The 15,520-nt window shown below is 36.1% G+C and overlaps 1 protein-coding gene across 1 annotated transcript; it reads left to right on the top strand.

The window, feature by feature from the left end:
• Positions 1 to 1,206: 1,206 nt before the first annotated feature.
• ASIC5 (acid sensing ion channel subunit family member 5) lies at positions 1,207 to 14,829 on the top strand. Its single transcript, XM_015860840.2, has 10 exons — positions 1,207 to 1,744; positions 4,078 to 4,384; positions 5,346 to 5,577; positions 6,772 to 6,891; positions 7,688 to 7,837; positions 8,372 to 8,519; positions 9,215 to 9,271; positions 10,272 to 10,440; positions 13,352 to 13,443; positions 14,049 to 14,829. Exons 1-10 carry the CDS (start codon positions 1,705 to 1,707, stop codon positions 14,246 to 14,248), a joined length of 1,515 nt encoding a protein of 504 aa, XP_015716326.2. The 5' UTR covers positions 1,207 to 1,704; the 3' UTR covers positions 14,249 to 14,829.
• Positions 14,830 to 15,520: the final 691 nt, after the last annotated feature.

Genomic DNA, 15,520 nt, shown 5'->3' with positions numbered 1-15,520 from the left:
CTGCATTAAGAATTAAAGACTTTAGATAACTAGACACGTATGACAAGGAGTGAATGGAAAAAATAAGCTCTCTATGACCAATTTATGGTCTGAAAACTGTAAGCCATGTGGGAACAATGAACAAATACAAGATGAGTGGTTTTCACTCCCTAGCAATTGCTTAAGAGGTAACATAAAGCAATCTTAACAGAAAGAAAATTTGAAACTGATTTTTTTTTTTTTTTTTTGGAAAACAGAGAATATATGCCATATTCATCTAATGTATTACATAAACACACAGTGTTTATGTAAGCAAGTAAGATACTCACTTTTCAAGAAAGTAGATGAATCAATATTTGCTGTGTCCAGACCACCTTGTAGTTTGGACTTCTTTAACCCTATGCTCATAACATTATTAACAAACCACTATGATTTTGGTTTAAGGACTCAAGCAAGTTTTAAGTGACGTAAGCATGTTGCCTGAGTACAGTGAATTAGAGTACTTTGTGTTGATAGGAATCAGCAGATCAGCAAATAACTGCTCAGCAGTGCATTAGGTACAGCTGAGTTACATATAGATGTTGAAAAACAGTTTACTGTTCAGTACTTTACTGCCTGAGTGAATGCAAGTACTGCTCAAAGCTTGCTGTGGTAGAAAGCCTCATCCATGAGGCAAAAGTAACAAAAAGAAGAGGACATCTTTCCAAGAAGCTGAGTACAGAAATATGCTTTTCATACTGGAATGACTAAATGGAGCTCAATGATCTGACTTGCAGCTCACCACTTAAGCGACACACAGAAAACAGCCAGCAAACTCTGAATGCCAGTGAGGCACTGAGGAGCCAAGTTAACACGCTTAGGAACCTAAGCATGCTGCAGGCACTGAATTGGACCTTTACAAGAGGAAAAAATAACCCCAAGATCTTCAACCCCTACAAATGAGAAAGAGAATGTGACAGTTTTTTAAATCTTCCTAAAAGACTCACAAAGCACATCTCATGTTTGAGCTTTCCCTTCTTTTCCACTAGCTTTCATTAGATGCCCTGTTGCTTAATAGAAATTGTTTTCAAACAAGATCATACCATTCATTCACCCTAAAAGTGGTTTCTGTTCTTTTGGATAAGGAGTTAGTGGAATGACCAACTGCATGCATCTTCTTCCTCACCCTCAGGGTTAGCTCTCAAGAACCGCAGCCTGTTTCTTGCTGAAGCCCACAAGAACATGAAATCTGGACCTGGTTATAAGGACAGCTATTCAAAGTAAGGATGAGTTACATCCTGCTGCTGGTAGGAACCCAGTGGAAGACATTCACTGCCCTCCAGGGAAAGGGTTCCTTACCTAATTAAAGAAACATATTCAGCTTGGAACAGCAAAGTTTTTCCAAAGACTACTTTCTAAAAGAAAAACAAATTATGAAAAATTAACTTACAAGGTGATGCAAGAAGACAGAAGCCTGCACTTCTACTGCTATAGGTTTAATAGGTACTTGAGCATCTGATCCTGCCATAAAAATAATTTTCTCAAAACTAATCTTCTCTTTTACTTTGCAGACCATTTTATCTAAAGGAAAAACATAGCAACCCTGGCAGGTAAATTGCCCAGCATTGTGTCATCAGGTATCACCTCCCATTTAGTTTTCTATAAAAGCCATTAGCTAGCAATGATTATAGTGATAAGGCAGCTTACAGTATCCTTTCCCACCTTACTGAAAAAAAGCACAGCCTCATGGACCAGCTGGGGAGATTCACCCAATTGGATGCTAAAGGTAAGTAATGAGACATATTACAGCACCTCACCAAAATGTTTAGTTACTTTTGGGTATTTTTGTCAGGATTGATAAACAAAACAAGAAACATTGTCTCTCTTCTCTTGTATATAACTTCTATTTTGGATAAGGTTACAGCTTCAAGATATAAAGAAGGGTGAGATGAAACAAAGCTTGCAGAAAGAAAGAGTTTCACTTAGGACATGAGGAATATTCTCTAACTATTGGTCCTGTATGCATGTAGAATAAAAGTAACAGAGCTTTAAATAGGCGATGACTTTTCTGAATGATGTAATAATTTAATGATTTTTAGGTTAAGGATAAAAGAAAACGCTGAAACTATCCAGACTGAGTAACCTTTGCACAAAAGCCACATGTAGCCACCTTGAAATAACTCCTTCCAGATAACAACAGCATTAGATGAAGATGAACTGCTTTTTCAAGATGCTGTACTTTATTTTTTCTTTGAAAGTGTTTCACTTCCCATTCTTTTCACTGGGTCCTTTTACATCTTCCCACCTTCAATAGATCAGAAGAACCTATTACTACTACCTTCCAGTTCCCTATTCAAGTAATTATGGATTGTGATGAATTGTCAACTTACCAAGGTTAAAAAAAAATCTTAATTAAATTCAGCTTACAGTATTAACACTATGTTCAATGTGAATTTCTGAAGTTTTTACACCAACTCAAAACAGTATGTCCCTGGCCAGGTATCCCTGGTTACATATGTAGACAACTCATTTCTTCTTTAAAAGCACTGGACTGAGAAACCAGGTTTCTCTGACTAACCATTATGGTTCTCGCAGCTTCTTCAGCAATCAGCATTTCCTGAGGCAAACTATCTGCAACTTATTCTGAATGTAGGTCTGTCTGCCTTACTTATTACATGCAGGTTCCATGTTTGCCTACACTGAAACATGTTGTTTACTCCTTTACTTGGATCCTTCTGATTTACTTACCTCCTTGCTTATCCATCCTTTAACCTTTGGATTTTCTATTAGTATTTTTTTAAAATCCACTTAATTATTATTATTTTTTTTAATCACAGAGTCAACCTTAAAAGTGCTTTGTATCATTACCAAAAGATATTCAATATCAAACAATAAGTTCTTGAGAGAGCTAAGACCTAACCTTTGCCCAAGGTCTTATCGTCTGTCTAGCATCATCATCATTTAATGACATTGTACAATCATTTTTAATATACTTAGGTCACTGCTCTTTTTAAGAGACCAAACTGAGACCAAAGACAAATTCTTAAAGGGAAAAAAAATACAGTGTCTTCAGATCCTGAAAACAGTGCCTAACATCTATATCTTGCAATAAGAGAAAATTAAATTTGTTCTACCTGTACTTGGGTCAGTATTAAGGTCTGCAGAGAAAACAGTTTCTAATCATTCCTCCTTTGTTACAATGTGAAATACAAGAGTACCCATGACTAAACAGCCCTGCAAAAGGATCCAATAGTCACTAGAGCTAGTAGAGAAACTTTTGAGCAGTTTTCCAGCAGAAGCAATCATAGGAGTCTGAGTATGAATTAAAATTCTTATATGAATTATTAAAAAACCATAAAAAGCTGTTTCCTTTCAGAAATATTTTGAAATCCAGAACCAACTGGGATTTAATTAGCACAGTCTGCCCACAGGCCAAAGCAACATCCTAGAGAGTTGATGCGCTCAAGACAGCTTTGGCAGATAACTCTCACATGTCCTTTTGTTCCTCTTCCCAACTGTTACAACATCTAGTAAATCAGTTTAATAAAGTTCATGATTCATGAAAGAAAATGTGCCACACTCTTAAATTTACCAATACAAACCTGAAGATAGGGGAGTAGATTTCCTTTTGAATCTGTAACCCTCTAAGTTCTACATAGAAACTTCCAGTAATTTAAGGGTGAAAGTCTGAAAAATGTGTAATTCCCTTTTTATCTTTCAGAGAAAGAGGGAAGGACCAAGGCTTTAATAGGATCTACTGTAATAATCAGATGCTTAGCTTTTTATAGCATCCTGTGCTATGTCAGAAATCCAATCTTTTCCATGGAAAGGGAACTACTCATTTATATTGATATGCTTAACTATCACGTGGCATAAAATATTGCACAGTATAGTCTGTTCTCAGGCAGAGATTATAGAACTCAGCTAATCTTGCACACATCTTCTGAACTCTACCCTTAGATGGAATTGCACTAATCAAAGTGTTTATGGTTCCTTCTAGATGCTTTTCCAGCATCCTCCCCTTCCTAAGAGACATTAAAGTACTAATTTTTTTAAAGTGCTAATCTGAAATATATATATATATATATATATATATGTTTTTATTTGGTCAACACTCAGGAAAATTGGAACAGATACAACTGTACTTAACAAAGAAACTTCTGCCATGCTTGGAAGACAGAAGGAAGTATCGTCAGGAGTTTGCCTCATCCACATCATTCCATGGAGTGCATCACATTGTTCAGACACAGAGCAGGACACGCAGAGTGCTGTGGCTGCTAGTAGTCACAAGCTGTCTTGGCATCGTCATTTGGCAAATCTGCAGTCGCTTTAACTACTACTTCACCTGGCCAACCACCACTACTGTGGTAGTTCAACATGTGGAAAATGTCAAATTCCCTGCCGTGACTTTTTGCAGCCTGAACAGGTAAAAGTTATGCTTATTGCTTGCTCTTGAGAAGACACATCTTTATCTGGCTAATATAAAGCAGGTGGGCTCCACAGTTCATTTCATAAAGGCCACACTGCCCTACATAAAGTCCTTCTGGGTTATACTGTAGAATATACACTGCAAATAGAAGTCCCTTGAGCTGACCGTGCAGTACTAAAATCTCTCATTTTTTCTAACCATAGTGGTAGCAAATAGCAAGAACACAATTGGCTACCAGTTGTCTGCCTAAGTGACAATTTGCTGCCACATCCATCTGCTCTTCCTGTTGTGTTTATTCTTCATTCTTGTTTTCAGTAACTGTTTTCTTTCCTGGCAGAACAAAGAGGCACAAATCTTCCTTTGTCTTTTTAGCACATCCAACATCTCATAATTTTTGAGATTTGTTCAGAAGGATTCTAACAGAAAGGATTACCTTTGGTTCCTGCTACTGTAGCACCAATGACAGAGCTCACAAGAAGGTAGACTTAGTGCCATAGTAACACAGGTACATGTGATGCACTTAGAAATCAATTTTATGAATGAAGGAACACAGCTCTTTTTTAGAAAGGAGTTGGTCCTCCCAGGTACTTTTCCTCATGTAAATACAACCATCCAGCTTTTAATCAGCACTGTAGTTCTGGCAGCTGGATTATGTAGATGGCCAATCTGTTTTGTTTACTTGTTTTTTTGGTAGCCCCACACAACAGAAGTGTTTTTATAATAGTCCTGGGTAGAGGTCCCCTTCCTGTTCTCTTGTTTGAAAAAGTTGTTTCCTAGAAATTAAGACTACACTGTTTATCCATGTCCTAGAGATCAAAGTGCAAGTGTGGTGGACAGGAATGAAGTATAGTTTGAGAACAAGCAACAAACCACGTCATACAATTGGCAAAAAGAGCACTGAAATTGTTCCAATAGTTCTGCAGAACTCCAAGTAATTCTTTCTCCTTCCCATTGACAGGTTTCAAGTTCATGCAGTGAGTAACCTTCAAATCATTTTTTTCCTTTGGAACATTGTGTCTGGAATTGTCCAAAAATTTGCTAAGGAAGACAAATATTTCCAAGAGCTAAATGGCTTCCTTCTTGGAAACCAAAACTTCAGCATTAAAGAGTTTACAAGGGAAAACGGATTTTATCTGAATGGCAGCACACTGCTGGAATGTGAATTTTTTGGAAAGACATGTCACCCAGAGGTAAATATTCTTGCCTCTACTGAAACAGAGGAGTGGAGAGAAAGGGGATATATTGACTTCAGATATCTGTATTTGCCAGGTACTCCTATGCTTTCCTTTACAGCCATTCAATGGAAAGAAGAAAAAATAAATCAAGCTGTAGATCATCCTAGGAGGATCCTCATTCTCCTGCTGAATGCAGGGCAGCCTACTGGACTCCCTGAGCTGTAGCATGGAATTTCAGTCTGAATTACTCCCTGCCTAGTCCCACTTCTACTTAGATAGTGACCTTCGAAAAATGTCATGCCTTCAAGCTCTGCCCATCCATCTTCCTCATAAAAAGCCTATGACATCAGTTTGATTGGAGTTTCTTTGTATGACGTAGTTTTGCAAATGCATTCAACTGATGTAATTAGTTTTCTTCTTTAAATCAAGAACACAGACAGCCAGGGTAACTACAAGCAGAGCCCAAAAGAATTTTAAATTAATATAGCATATCCTCGGGAATTTTGGAAGGTAACAAAAGAATGCAATCCTCCTACTTATGTCAATTCTTCCAAAAAGTAATTCCCATTTTCCATGTAATGTGAACAGAAAAGTCAGTCCTACAATCTTTCAGATTAATCTAGTCTTCAGATTAAAATAAATAAATAAATAAAAATTCAGTCACTGGTGAGTTCTCTTGACTCAAAAGACTCAAGTATGTAATAGCTAAAATTAAAGCTATGAAATGCAGTCATATTATCAAGAGCTTTCAGTTCAATGATGAAGTGGCTTGGGGAAAAAGCAAATCCTGTACCCCTCATATGCGATATCATGCATACATTTGAAACAATCTGTACTAAACAACCACTGGAAAAACTAAACAAGTTGGTTTTTTTTTTGTTTGTTTGTTTTGGTTTTTTTTATTTATCATTTCAACAGCATATTATATGTATAGAAAACCAACAACCTCATTAAATGATTCTGACTAGCTCACAGGCATTAGTAAATTATGTGACTTTACCCTTTCCATTTCTATAGGTCATCTCTTATAGAAAGGGTATTTTTGAGTATTTCCATCTCCCTAATTGTAAAATTCAGCAATGCCTTTTGGGAAAAATCAGCAACAACAAGATAAAACCCAATCAACTAGCCCATTCTGATTCACTAATGCAAGTTCTTTTTTTCCCCCTCATTTTATTCTTCCTTATTTTTTATTTTTTTCTTTTGAAGGATTTTGAACACGTTTTCACTGAATATGGAAACTGCTTTACTTTTAATTACAATGACCTTCCAGCAAGAAGTGTGAGCTTGTCTGGAAGAGGCTTACATTTACTTTTTGATGTCCAACAGGTACAACTATACTAATGATTATAACATATAAAAACTCACAGATAAATAGATGGTTTTGTCTTAATCAGACATTCAGATTTCTTGCATAAAATCCTTTTCCAAGACTGTTCCTGAGTGAAAGTGTATTTTAAAGATCCAAAATGGGGTTAAAAATTCAGAATGACTGTTAACTCTGTACCAGCTAAATGGTTTTGAAAGCTACGAGCAAGCATGTATGTATACAATATACCTACAGCTGAGAAACAACAGAAGTAATTTAACTTTATACAAGCACTTGAGGGTCTGGTCTTTGCACTCTGGCCTCATTAGTATTGTAATTGAGCAGAAAAAAAACAAAAAACACACAAAACTCAGGGAATATCACCTTGTGCGATGAAGAAAGAAAACTAAAACCTACAGTTATATAAGAATTAAACATTCACTTGTGCTCTCTGGAAATTTTAAGGGAGAGGAGTGACAGGATCAAGAGAACAGTAGAAAGCTTGCTGATATGTGGGGTAGTTGCAAGTAAAAGGAATGAATCTCAGTTATGAATGGAGGTTCATCTTTGCCTTCTTGCTTTTGAACATGGAATAGAAGGAAGAAAAAAAATAGAAATTTAGAGTAACAAGAAAAAAACCCACCATGGTAATCAGCAAAGGAAATTACAGTCAGTTTGTTTCCAAATTATTCTGCAAATTGCTAGAAGAAAACTAGAGAAATAAGACCAAAAAAACATAGCACTATGTAAACATAGCTAAAATTTCAGAATATAAACAAAACAAAACTGTTTTAAATAATTCTTTTTTTGCATCAGGAGCAATTCACCGATGATCCTGCCCTTGGTTTTACTGATGCTGGTATCACTTTTGTTATCCATTCACCCAAAGAGATTCCACGCTTTGATGGCTTAGGTTTATTAACACCAGTCGGCATGCATGCGCAGGTCGCAATTCAGCAACTGAAGGTAAGCTCCTTGACCACCGAGTGGTCTTATCAGTGTTCACTGTCACTAATTCTCTTCTGAGACAAAATAATTAATTAAATACTTTTGAGGTTAAAAAATGTATCATGCCACAGTTAGCTTTAAGAAGAAAGTTTTCTCCAGTCATTAAGAAAAAAATACTTTTTTGGTGATATCAATGATCTGCTTAATCTGTTTTTACTCAGGTTAGCATCCTGCAGTCTTGCTGATGCAAATACTACAGTAGCTGTCCATCAGCACATTCCATTAATACTAACAATTTATTAGAATCCTGATATGCTCTCCTGGTGCAACTTGAGAACTGCCCTGGGTTGTCTGAACAGATCCTGTTTTTGCTGTGTGAGAGTGGAGATGACTTTAAAATTCCAAAAGCATAAACTATAATCGCCTCTAATTAAATTGCAATGTTATTGCTGTACATTTCAAAAATGCTGCATTTAACACTTTCAAATATGAAAAAACTGTATCTATATTAAAAGGGAAAAATGTTTATTTTCTGTTATCAAAATTCTACAGTCAATCATTCAAGAATATCCATGGGGAGAGTGCAAGCCTGATATCAAACTTCAGTACCAGGATACTTACAGTACTAATGGCTGTTTGCAGGAGTGCAAGGCCTGGTATATACAGGATTGGTGTGGCTGTTTGCCTTTTATTCTTCCAGGTATTTCTTGTGACTATCATAATATTTATATACATACATAAATATATAAAGATTACCTCGCTAGGAGACATCTCACTACTGAATGGCAGAGGTGATCTTTGCAGGATAACTATAGCTGGGATTATTTAAGTTACTTGTCTTTTTTTTTTTTTTTTAATACTGAGATTACAAGCAAAATATTTGGTCTACTGTGGACTTAACATCTAATCATTAGCCATCATTAGAAAAAAAAAATAAAAGAAAATCTTGAAAGAAAAAACTGCCTCAGGGCGGTGACAAAAATTACCTGACTAATCTCCCATGAAGTCTGAAGCATTGAGGATGTAGCTGTATATTCCATCCACCCCCTTTGTTTTTTTAATTCTATCACTACAATCAGAAATTCCATGCCTTAGCTAGCCAACACAAAAACCAAGATCCGAGATACAACCTTGAAATCAATCTTGGCTGGAACACAACAGTGATGTTCATTCCACCAGGGAGCATTCCGGCCCAGTCTTGTGTTCTCTATCACTATGCACTTCCTTTGGTTTAGTACCTGCACTGTACTGGAGTGAATTGTTATCTCAGACATATAATGAAAGTATGAAGGAGCACATAGGCTTTGATGATATTACTTTTTCAGTCTAGTGTAAATAGAGCTAAGGGCTAGGTTGTTCAATTAAGTTCCTAAAAGAATGATGTTTCTTTTCAAGGAAATGGAATGGAATGTGATTTAATGAAGTTTTACAATTGTGTTTATCCTGCAATCCGTAAGTAACAATTTCATATTACTATTTTGTAAGCAAATCCCAAATAACAGAAAATACCCAAAATTATTGAAAATAATACAAAAATGGAATACGTCCTGGTTCATTTAATATTCTGAAAAGAGAGATCAGATGCAGTCAGAAGTTTGATTACTGATAAAACAACTCTAACTGAAAATCCCTGGATCTTAAGATCCTATCTTTTTGTAAATAAAATTAATGTTCTCATGTAGCTTGTTCCCATGAGCAGATGAGCTGCACACAGCAGATATGGAATTTGTTAATCATTACAACAGACTATCATTAATGGTATTTTCCAGAGAATCTGATTAGTAACTGCTCATAAATTTTAGAAATCTTCTGTTTTGGATGCAGCTATGTGATGTGACCCCCTCAAAGAAGCTGATAACTAAGAAAACATATAAACTAACTAATTATTCTGGGGGAAAGAATGCATCAAATCAACCCCTATCATACCTAGGCCTTCCTTCCAGTAAGCAAAAACAAGTCCAGAGGCAGAGGAAAGCCCTATCTTTCTCCCTATCCCCATCCTGATTGCCTCCAGCTTCTTCAGATTCTGATAATGACTTTTTCCATTAGAGCCTCGTTAGAGGAATGGTTCCTCAGCATCATGAGCGGCCACACCTACAGAATTCTGTGACTTCCATTTAGTATTTGAATAGAAGGATGTCAGCTGACAGAAAAATTAACACCAGCATTTGTCCAGTAGCCAATAGAAGCTAGGCAAATATCAAGATCCAGGACTGTATCAAGTGCATATACATGGACAGACTTCTGTTCTCCAGCTGTTTCGTAGACAAGAAGTAATAAGCACATCAATAACACAAGTCCTTATTTAAATATATATTATATACAATATATATACAATATTATATATACCATATATTAATACATCAGTTAAAAGTCATTTTGTAAGGTTAGAGAAGTCTTAATGCTGAATGCTCTTTTAGAAATGTGAAGCATATTTCTCCTGAATTTTCAGATGATATAGAGGTAAAAGGATTATGTACAGTAGGAACCCACAACTCCACTTGCCCTGCCCCATGTGAAGAAACACATTACCCTACCACTGTCAGCTATTCAAGTTTTGGAGGAGAAAATGCCATTAAATATATTTCCGCAAAGCTAAAGAAGAGTCCAGAGTACATCAGGTAATCATCTTTAATGGCTTACCTAATGAAGAAATGATCAATTACTTATTAGTGTGCAAACAGAGTGCGCAATGTGTTGTGACCTTTTAAAAATACACTCTTAAGTGTTACTAAAAATATTGTGAGATAACCTGTTTTGCTTAATAAATTACTTAAGAATTTATATATTTTTAGATAAGTATGAACATGTAGATGCAACTAACACTTGTGGACCCATAAACAAGATACCCCAGTTTAAACAGTAATGTTTTCTGTTGCTTTTTCCAATAACCTACTAAAAAATTTTCATTTTATATATCTTTTCATCATTAAGAATAAAGAAAGTTTAGAGTTATGAAAAAGGTTCCCTACACCAAAGCAGGTTCCCTACACCAGGTAGCACAGGTATACATCCAGTCAGGTCTTGAATATCTCCAGAGAAGGAGACTCCACAACACACCTGGAGAGCCTGTTCCAGTGCTGTCACCCTAACCATAAAGAAGTTCTTGCGCACATTCATGTGGAACTTCCTATGCTCCAGTTTCTGGCCATTTCCCCTTGTCCTGTCTCCACACACTGCTGAAAAGAGGCTGGCCTCTCCACTTTGTCCCCTACACCTCAGATATTTATAGACCTGGATCAGGTCACCTCTCAATCTTCTTAAGGCTAAACAGACCCAGTTCACTTAGCCTTTCTTCACATAGGAGATGCCCCGGGCCCTTCACCATCTTTGTGGCCCTCCGCTGGACTCTTTCCAAGAGATCCCTGTCTTTTTTGTACTGGGGAGCCCAAAACTGGACACAGTATTCCAGATGAGGCCTTAGCAGGGCAGAGTAGAGGGGGAGGATCACCTCCCTCAACCTGCTGGACACACTCTTTTTAATGCACCCCAGAATGCCATTGGCCTTTTTGGCCATGAGGGCACACTGCTGGCTCATGGTCGACCTGCTGTCCACCAGGACACCCAGGTCCCTCCCTGCAGAGCTCCTCTCCAGCAGGTCATCCATATTCTCTTGAAGTAGAAAAGCAGTGTGATTCTACCCATGTAAATGAAAATTCTACATAGAGGTAAAAAAAAACAAGCCCTGATACTGTACCCAAAGAAGAGATCTAGTGTGAAAATAAGTCTCTATGGTACTGACCACAAATTTTATCCATGAAATTATGCTAAATCTTACATTACGCATGTAGCTGTGTTGCTCAGTAGTAGTGCTGAGCTAGCATAATCTGAATACATTTTAATTCATAGAAGAAATATCATGTATAGTTATGATTAAACAAGGCATGTGTGCCTTACTATTATGATACAATGAAGGACTATACTGATTTTCCTTGGAAAAGCGAGCATAGAAGGATTTCTATGTTGTTTCATTGTTGTTCTTTTTTGGTGTTGTTTTTCTTTTGTTTGTTTGTTTTGGTTTGGTTTTTTTGCTAGAAAGACACAATCCAGTTGTCAAAGAACATTTAGTATTGTTTTATAAACTGAATTACTTCACAAAGACATGTCACCAATACAAGTATTAATACCAATGTTACACAAACTCATAATATCCAAAGATTCAAGATACATACAACAGCTAAAAATCTGGCTAATGAAATATTTATGAATATTTCAATGCTTCCATGACTTCAGTTTTGTCACTCTTGGAGCCAGCAGTCTGCAGATGCTTTCATACATTTATACTTGGACAAAACCTATATGGAGGTTATGAAAATTGCACCTATTATGATACATAAAAGATGATAATCCTTTGAGAACATTTTATCTTTCTTGATTATATTATTGCCTGTAAACATCATGTACAGCCCCACAATCATTTAATTAGGTAAGAGAAAATACAGAACATTCTTCTGTTACCAAGCCTTAACCAATAGGAATTCGGCTCAACTATTAAAGAGCACATATTGGGAGCTATAAAACATAGAAACTGATTAATTTCCAAAAACAGAAGAAGGGAAAAGTTTATTGCTTACTACCTTATTTTACAGTACCACTAGTAACTCAATGACAATTATAGGAGGACTTACAAGTGAAAGCTGTGGGGAAAAGAAAGATTATTTTTATTACCTAACATTACCTTATTTTTAGAATTATCAACTAATTGGATGGAAGTGATTTCATATAACCAATATTGTGTTTTCAGTGAACACCAAATGAATAAGTTCATCATCATTTTCAACCTCCACATCTGTAACTGTTCACACTTTTGAATAATATTCATTACATTTGATCTTTAATGTCATGACAACATGTGCAACTGGTTTTTGTGTCTGTTTTTTTTCTTCCATTAATGTTATGTTTACCTTCTATTTAGCAGTTACACTGAATCTGTAGTCACAGTATTATAAAGATGAGCTCTTCATTCATACTGAATCATTCCATATGCCCTGCTCCAACAAAGATTTACTCACTTTTCCACTTTGGCAGCAAGAATGAGAGGCCATTGGCAGAGGATAGAACTATGCATCTGAGTACAGGGCAAGAGATTTTTTGCACAAATACCTTCACTGAAATTACCAGGATGTTATAGGCATTTGCATATAAACAACAGCAGGAAATCACATTTCCAAGTACTGTCTACTGTGGCTTAAAATGATTAAAACTTCCACTCAAGCTTATCTCTGCAGCCTTTAAGAAATAGGAGTTTATCTCATAGTGTAGGTTTAGTTTAGGCTGAGTTACTCTTAGAATGTAGCCTGAAGATCACTTCCTCCAATAACCTCCTCTTACAACTATTGCTATTTCTATAACTATTTTCTGTTTTGTAGTGGTTGTTTTTCTTTTTTTAAACTTTTTTTTTTTTTTTTTTTTTAATTCCCATCTGATTGTCCTTTAAAAGACACCAACACTCTGCATGAAAACAGTCCATACTAATGGATGTGGGTAAGCATGGAAACAACTCCAAGTAATACTGCATATATTTGTCATTAGGCAGAACCTTGTGATTATTGACATTAAGTATGATGATCTGAGCTACAGAATAACTCAGCAGCAGAAGGCCTTGACCATATCTGAGTTACTTGGTAAGGGAACTTTTAACATTTATTGGTGATGAATTAAAAAAAGTTTAAAACATCTGTTTTTTATTCTCTCCTGTCCCAAGTCCTAGACTATCCAGTTGTATAAACAAAAAAACAAAGTTTTTTACACTATAATGGTAATAATCATGTTTGCTTTTTGTTTCTTGTTGATAGGCCTCCTGCCATACCATTAATGGCCTATAGCAGGGAAAACAGTTGAAAAAAATAATTAAATCTTGCAGTAGTTTTTGTCTACACAGCATGCTGAACTAACTGCAAGAGTAGAAAGTTTCTGGGATTTGGAGGGGAGAGGAAACACATGGGGAAGAAAAGCAAGTGAATGGCTAAGAAAGCCGTATTTCCAAATAGGAAATATTTTAAGTACACATTCCACAGTAAAATGTTTTTGTATGTGCTTTGTTTAGAATTAAGAAACACATTTGTCTTTTTTTCCATAAACATTCTTAAGAACAGTAATTCTGTTTTCATAAGGTGATGGATTATGTATTTTGAATTTGTTAAGCACTTGAATTGTGGCAAGGTTTTGTTTGCCTCCTAGACTAAACCAAACGCTTTGGATGACATATGTTTATCTCCTTCTTTCACAGCTGATGTAGGTGGTCAGCTTGGATTGTTTTGTGGTGCCAGTATGATTACAATCATAGAACTTCTCGAGTATATTTTTACCAATTTCTTCTGGATGTGCCTCTTTCTTCTATTGAAAGCTCCTGAAATACCTCAGTGGAATAATCCATCCCATGACCAACCAACAAATGTGGAAAAAAAGAAGGGAATACAAGAATGTTAATGGGTTGGGGAAGCACAAAATTAATTGTTTCTCCAACTTCCCTTAATCTTTAAGACATAAAGGAGACAATAATATCTTCCACGGCCCCCTTCCCTTATACTCCTTGTTCTTCCTGTTTTATTTAGTGCCTACAGCTATTTAACTGCGCTAGATAATTTTAATGAATGAACTTTGTAAAGCCTCACCTTCTTCACATAAAGAAAAAATATAATATTTACCTAAGATTTTATTTTAAATTGCCATTTTAAGGGGGAAAAAAAAAATTGTGGAAAAACACTAGAGACATTCAATGCAACTTTGCACTTCTGACTTACATATTCTGGGTAAAGAGAAATAACACTTGTGCCAAACTATCACACCAGGAGTTCCGTAGCCATCATAAAGATGCAGTACTGCTATGCCGAAAAAGCAGATTTCTTATCACTGACAAAGGCACTGCTATACAGCTTACTTCTTCCAGCAAAGGACAGTGTAGCTTTGCCTATCAGACTCAGGAATGCGCCGAATAACAATAACTTCTACAGTATATTGCCTGTCTGCCAGTGATGCAACACAAAAATAAACAAATAAATGAAACCTAATGAGTCTGCCAACTACTGGAAATGCAAAACTGAGAAATTTGGAGCATCTAGGTAGAAAGCAAGAGGATAAACATAGGCCACTGTTGGACTCCAGAGACAGAAAACAAACTTGCTTTCCTTCTATTCTTTTTAATAAGCTTACACAAATGTGAAATACATAGCAGAATTATAATTTGATCACAGAAAAGATTCATTTTTTAAGGCAATGGAAATGGAGCTATTGACCTCACATTTTATAGGCTCTGTTGAGAAAGTTTATCATTGCTGGAGGCAATAAAACTTCAGGATGGCTCAGTAGTACCGAGCAGCATAATTTCAAGGTTAAATGGATAAAAAAAAAAAGATAAAAGGCTGATTTAAATCCTACTGAAAAGAAAAAGCAAGACTAAATATTTTGTGGCTTTAACGCTGAATCATGCTGTCTATGTTTTGTTGCACTGAATTTTATCTCTCTAGATTATTGCTGTTTCCTGGTGCACAATACTCATTTTCACACTTATGCAGCAGACCAAAGTATCAAAGTACAAGGAAGAAAGCTGTGTAATCTAACAGACAGAGAACCTGTAATGAAAGCATGGCTGGGGGGAGGCTGGAAATGCTTTGAGACTTGCATCACATCTTCTGAATAGTTTCATTGGTTTATTTCCTTTTCCTTTTTTAACTACATTCACAAGACTACTGTTACAAGTTA

This window comes from Coturnix japonica, chromosome 4 (assembly GCF_001577835.2).
Source record: "Coturnix japonica isolate 7356 chromosome 4, Coturnix japonica 2.1, whole genome shotgun sequence".
NCBI lineage: Eukaryota > Metazoa > Chordata > Aves > Galliformes > Phasianidae > Coturnix > Coturnix japonica.
The sequence above is the reverse complement of the archived record's forward strand: the minus strand, read 5'-3'. Positions and strand labels throughout refer to the sequence as shown.

Coding starts and splice junctions, on each gene's coding strand:
- ASIC5 (XM_015860840.2), top strand. CDS start 1,705: ATGGACCAGCTGGGGAGATTCACCCAATTGGATGCTAAAG. Junction 5,578..6,771: donor GAAAGACATGTCACCCAGAG/GTAAATATTCTT, acceptor TTTCTTTTGAAG/GATTTTGAACACGTTTTCAC. Junction 6,892..7,687: donor TACTTTTTGATGTCCAACAG/GTACAACTATAC, acceptor TTTTTGCATCAG/GAGCAATTCACCGATGATCC.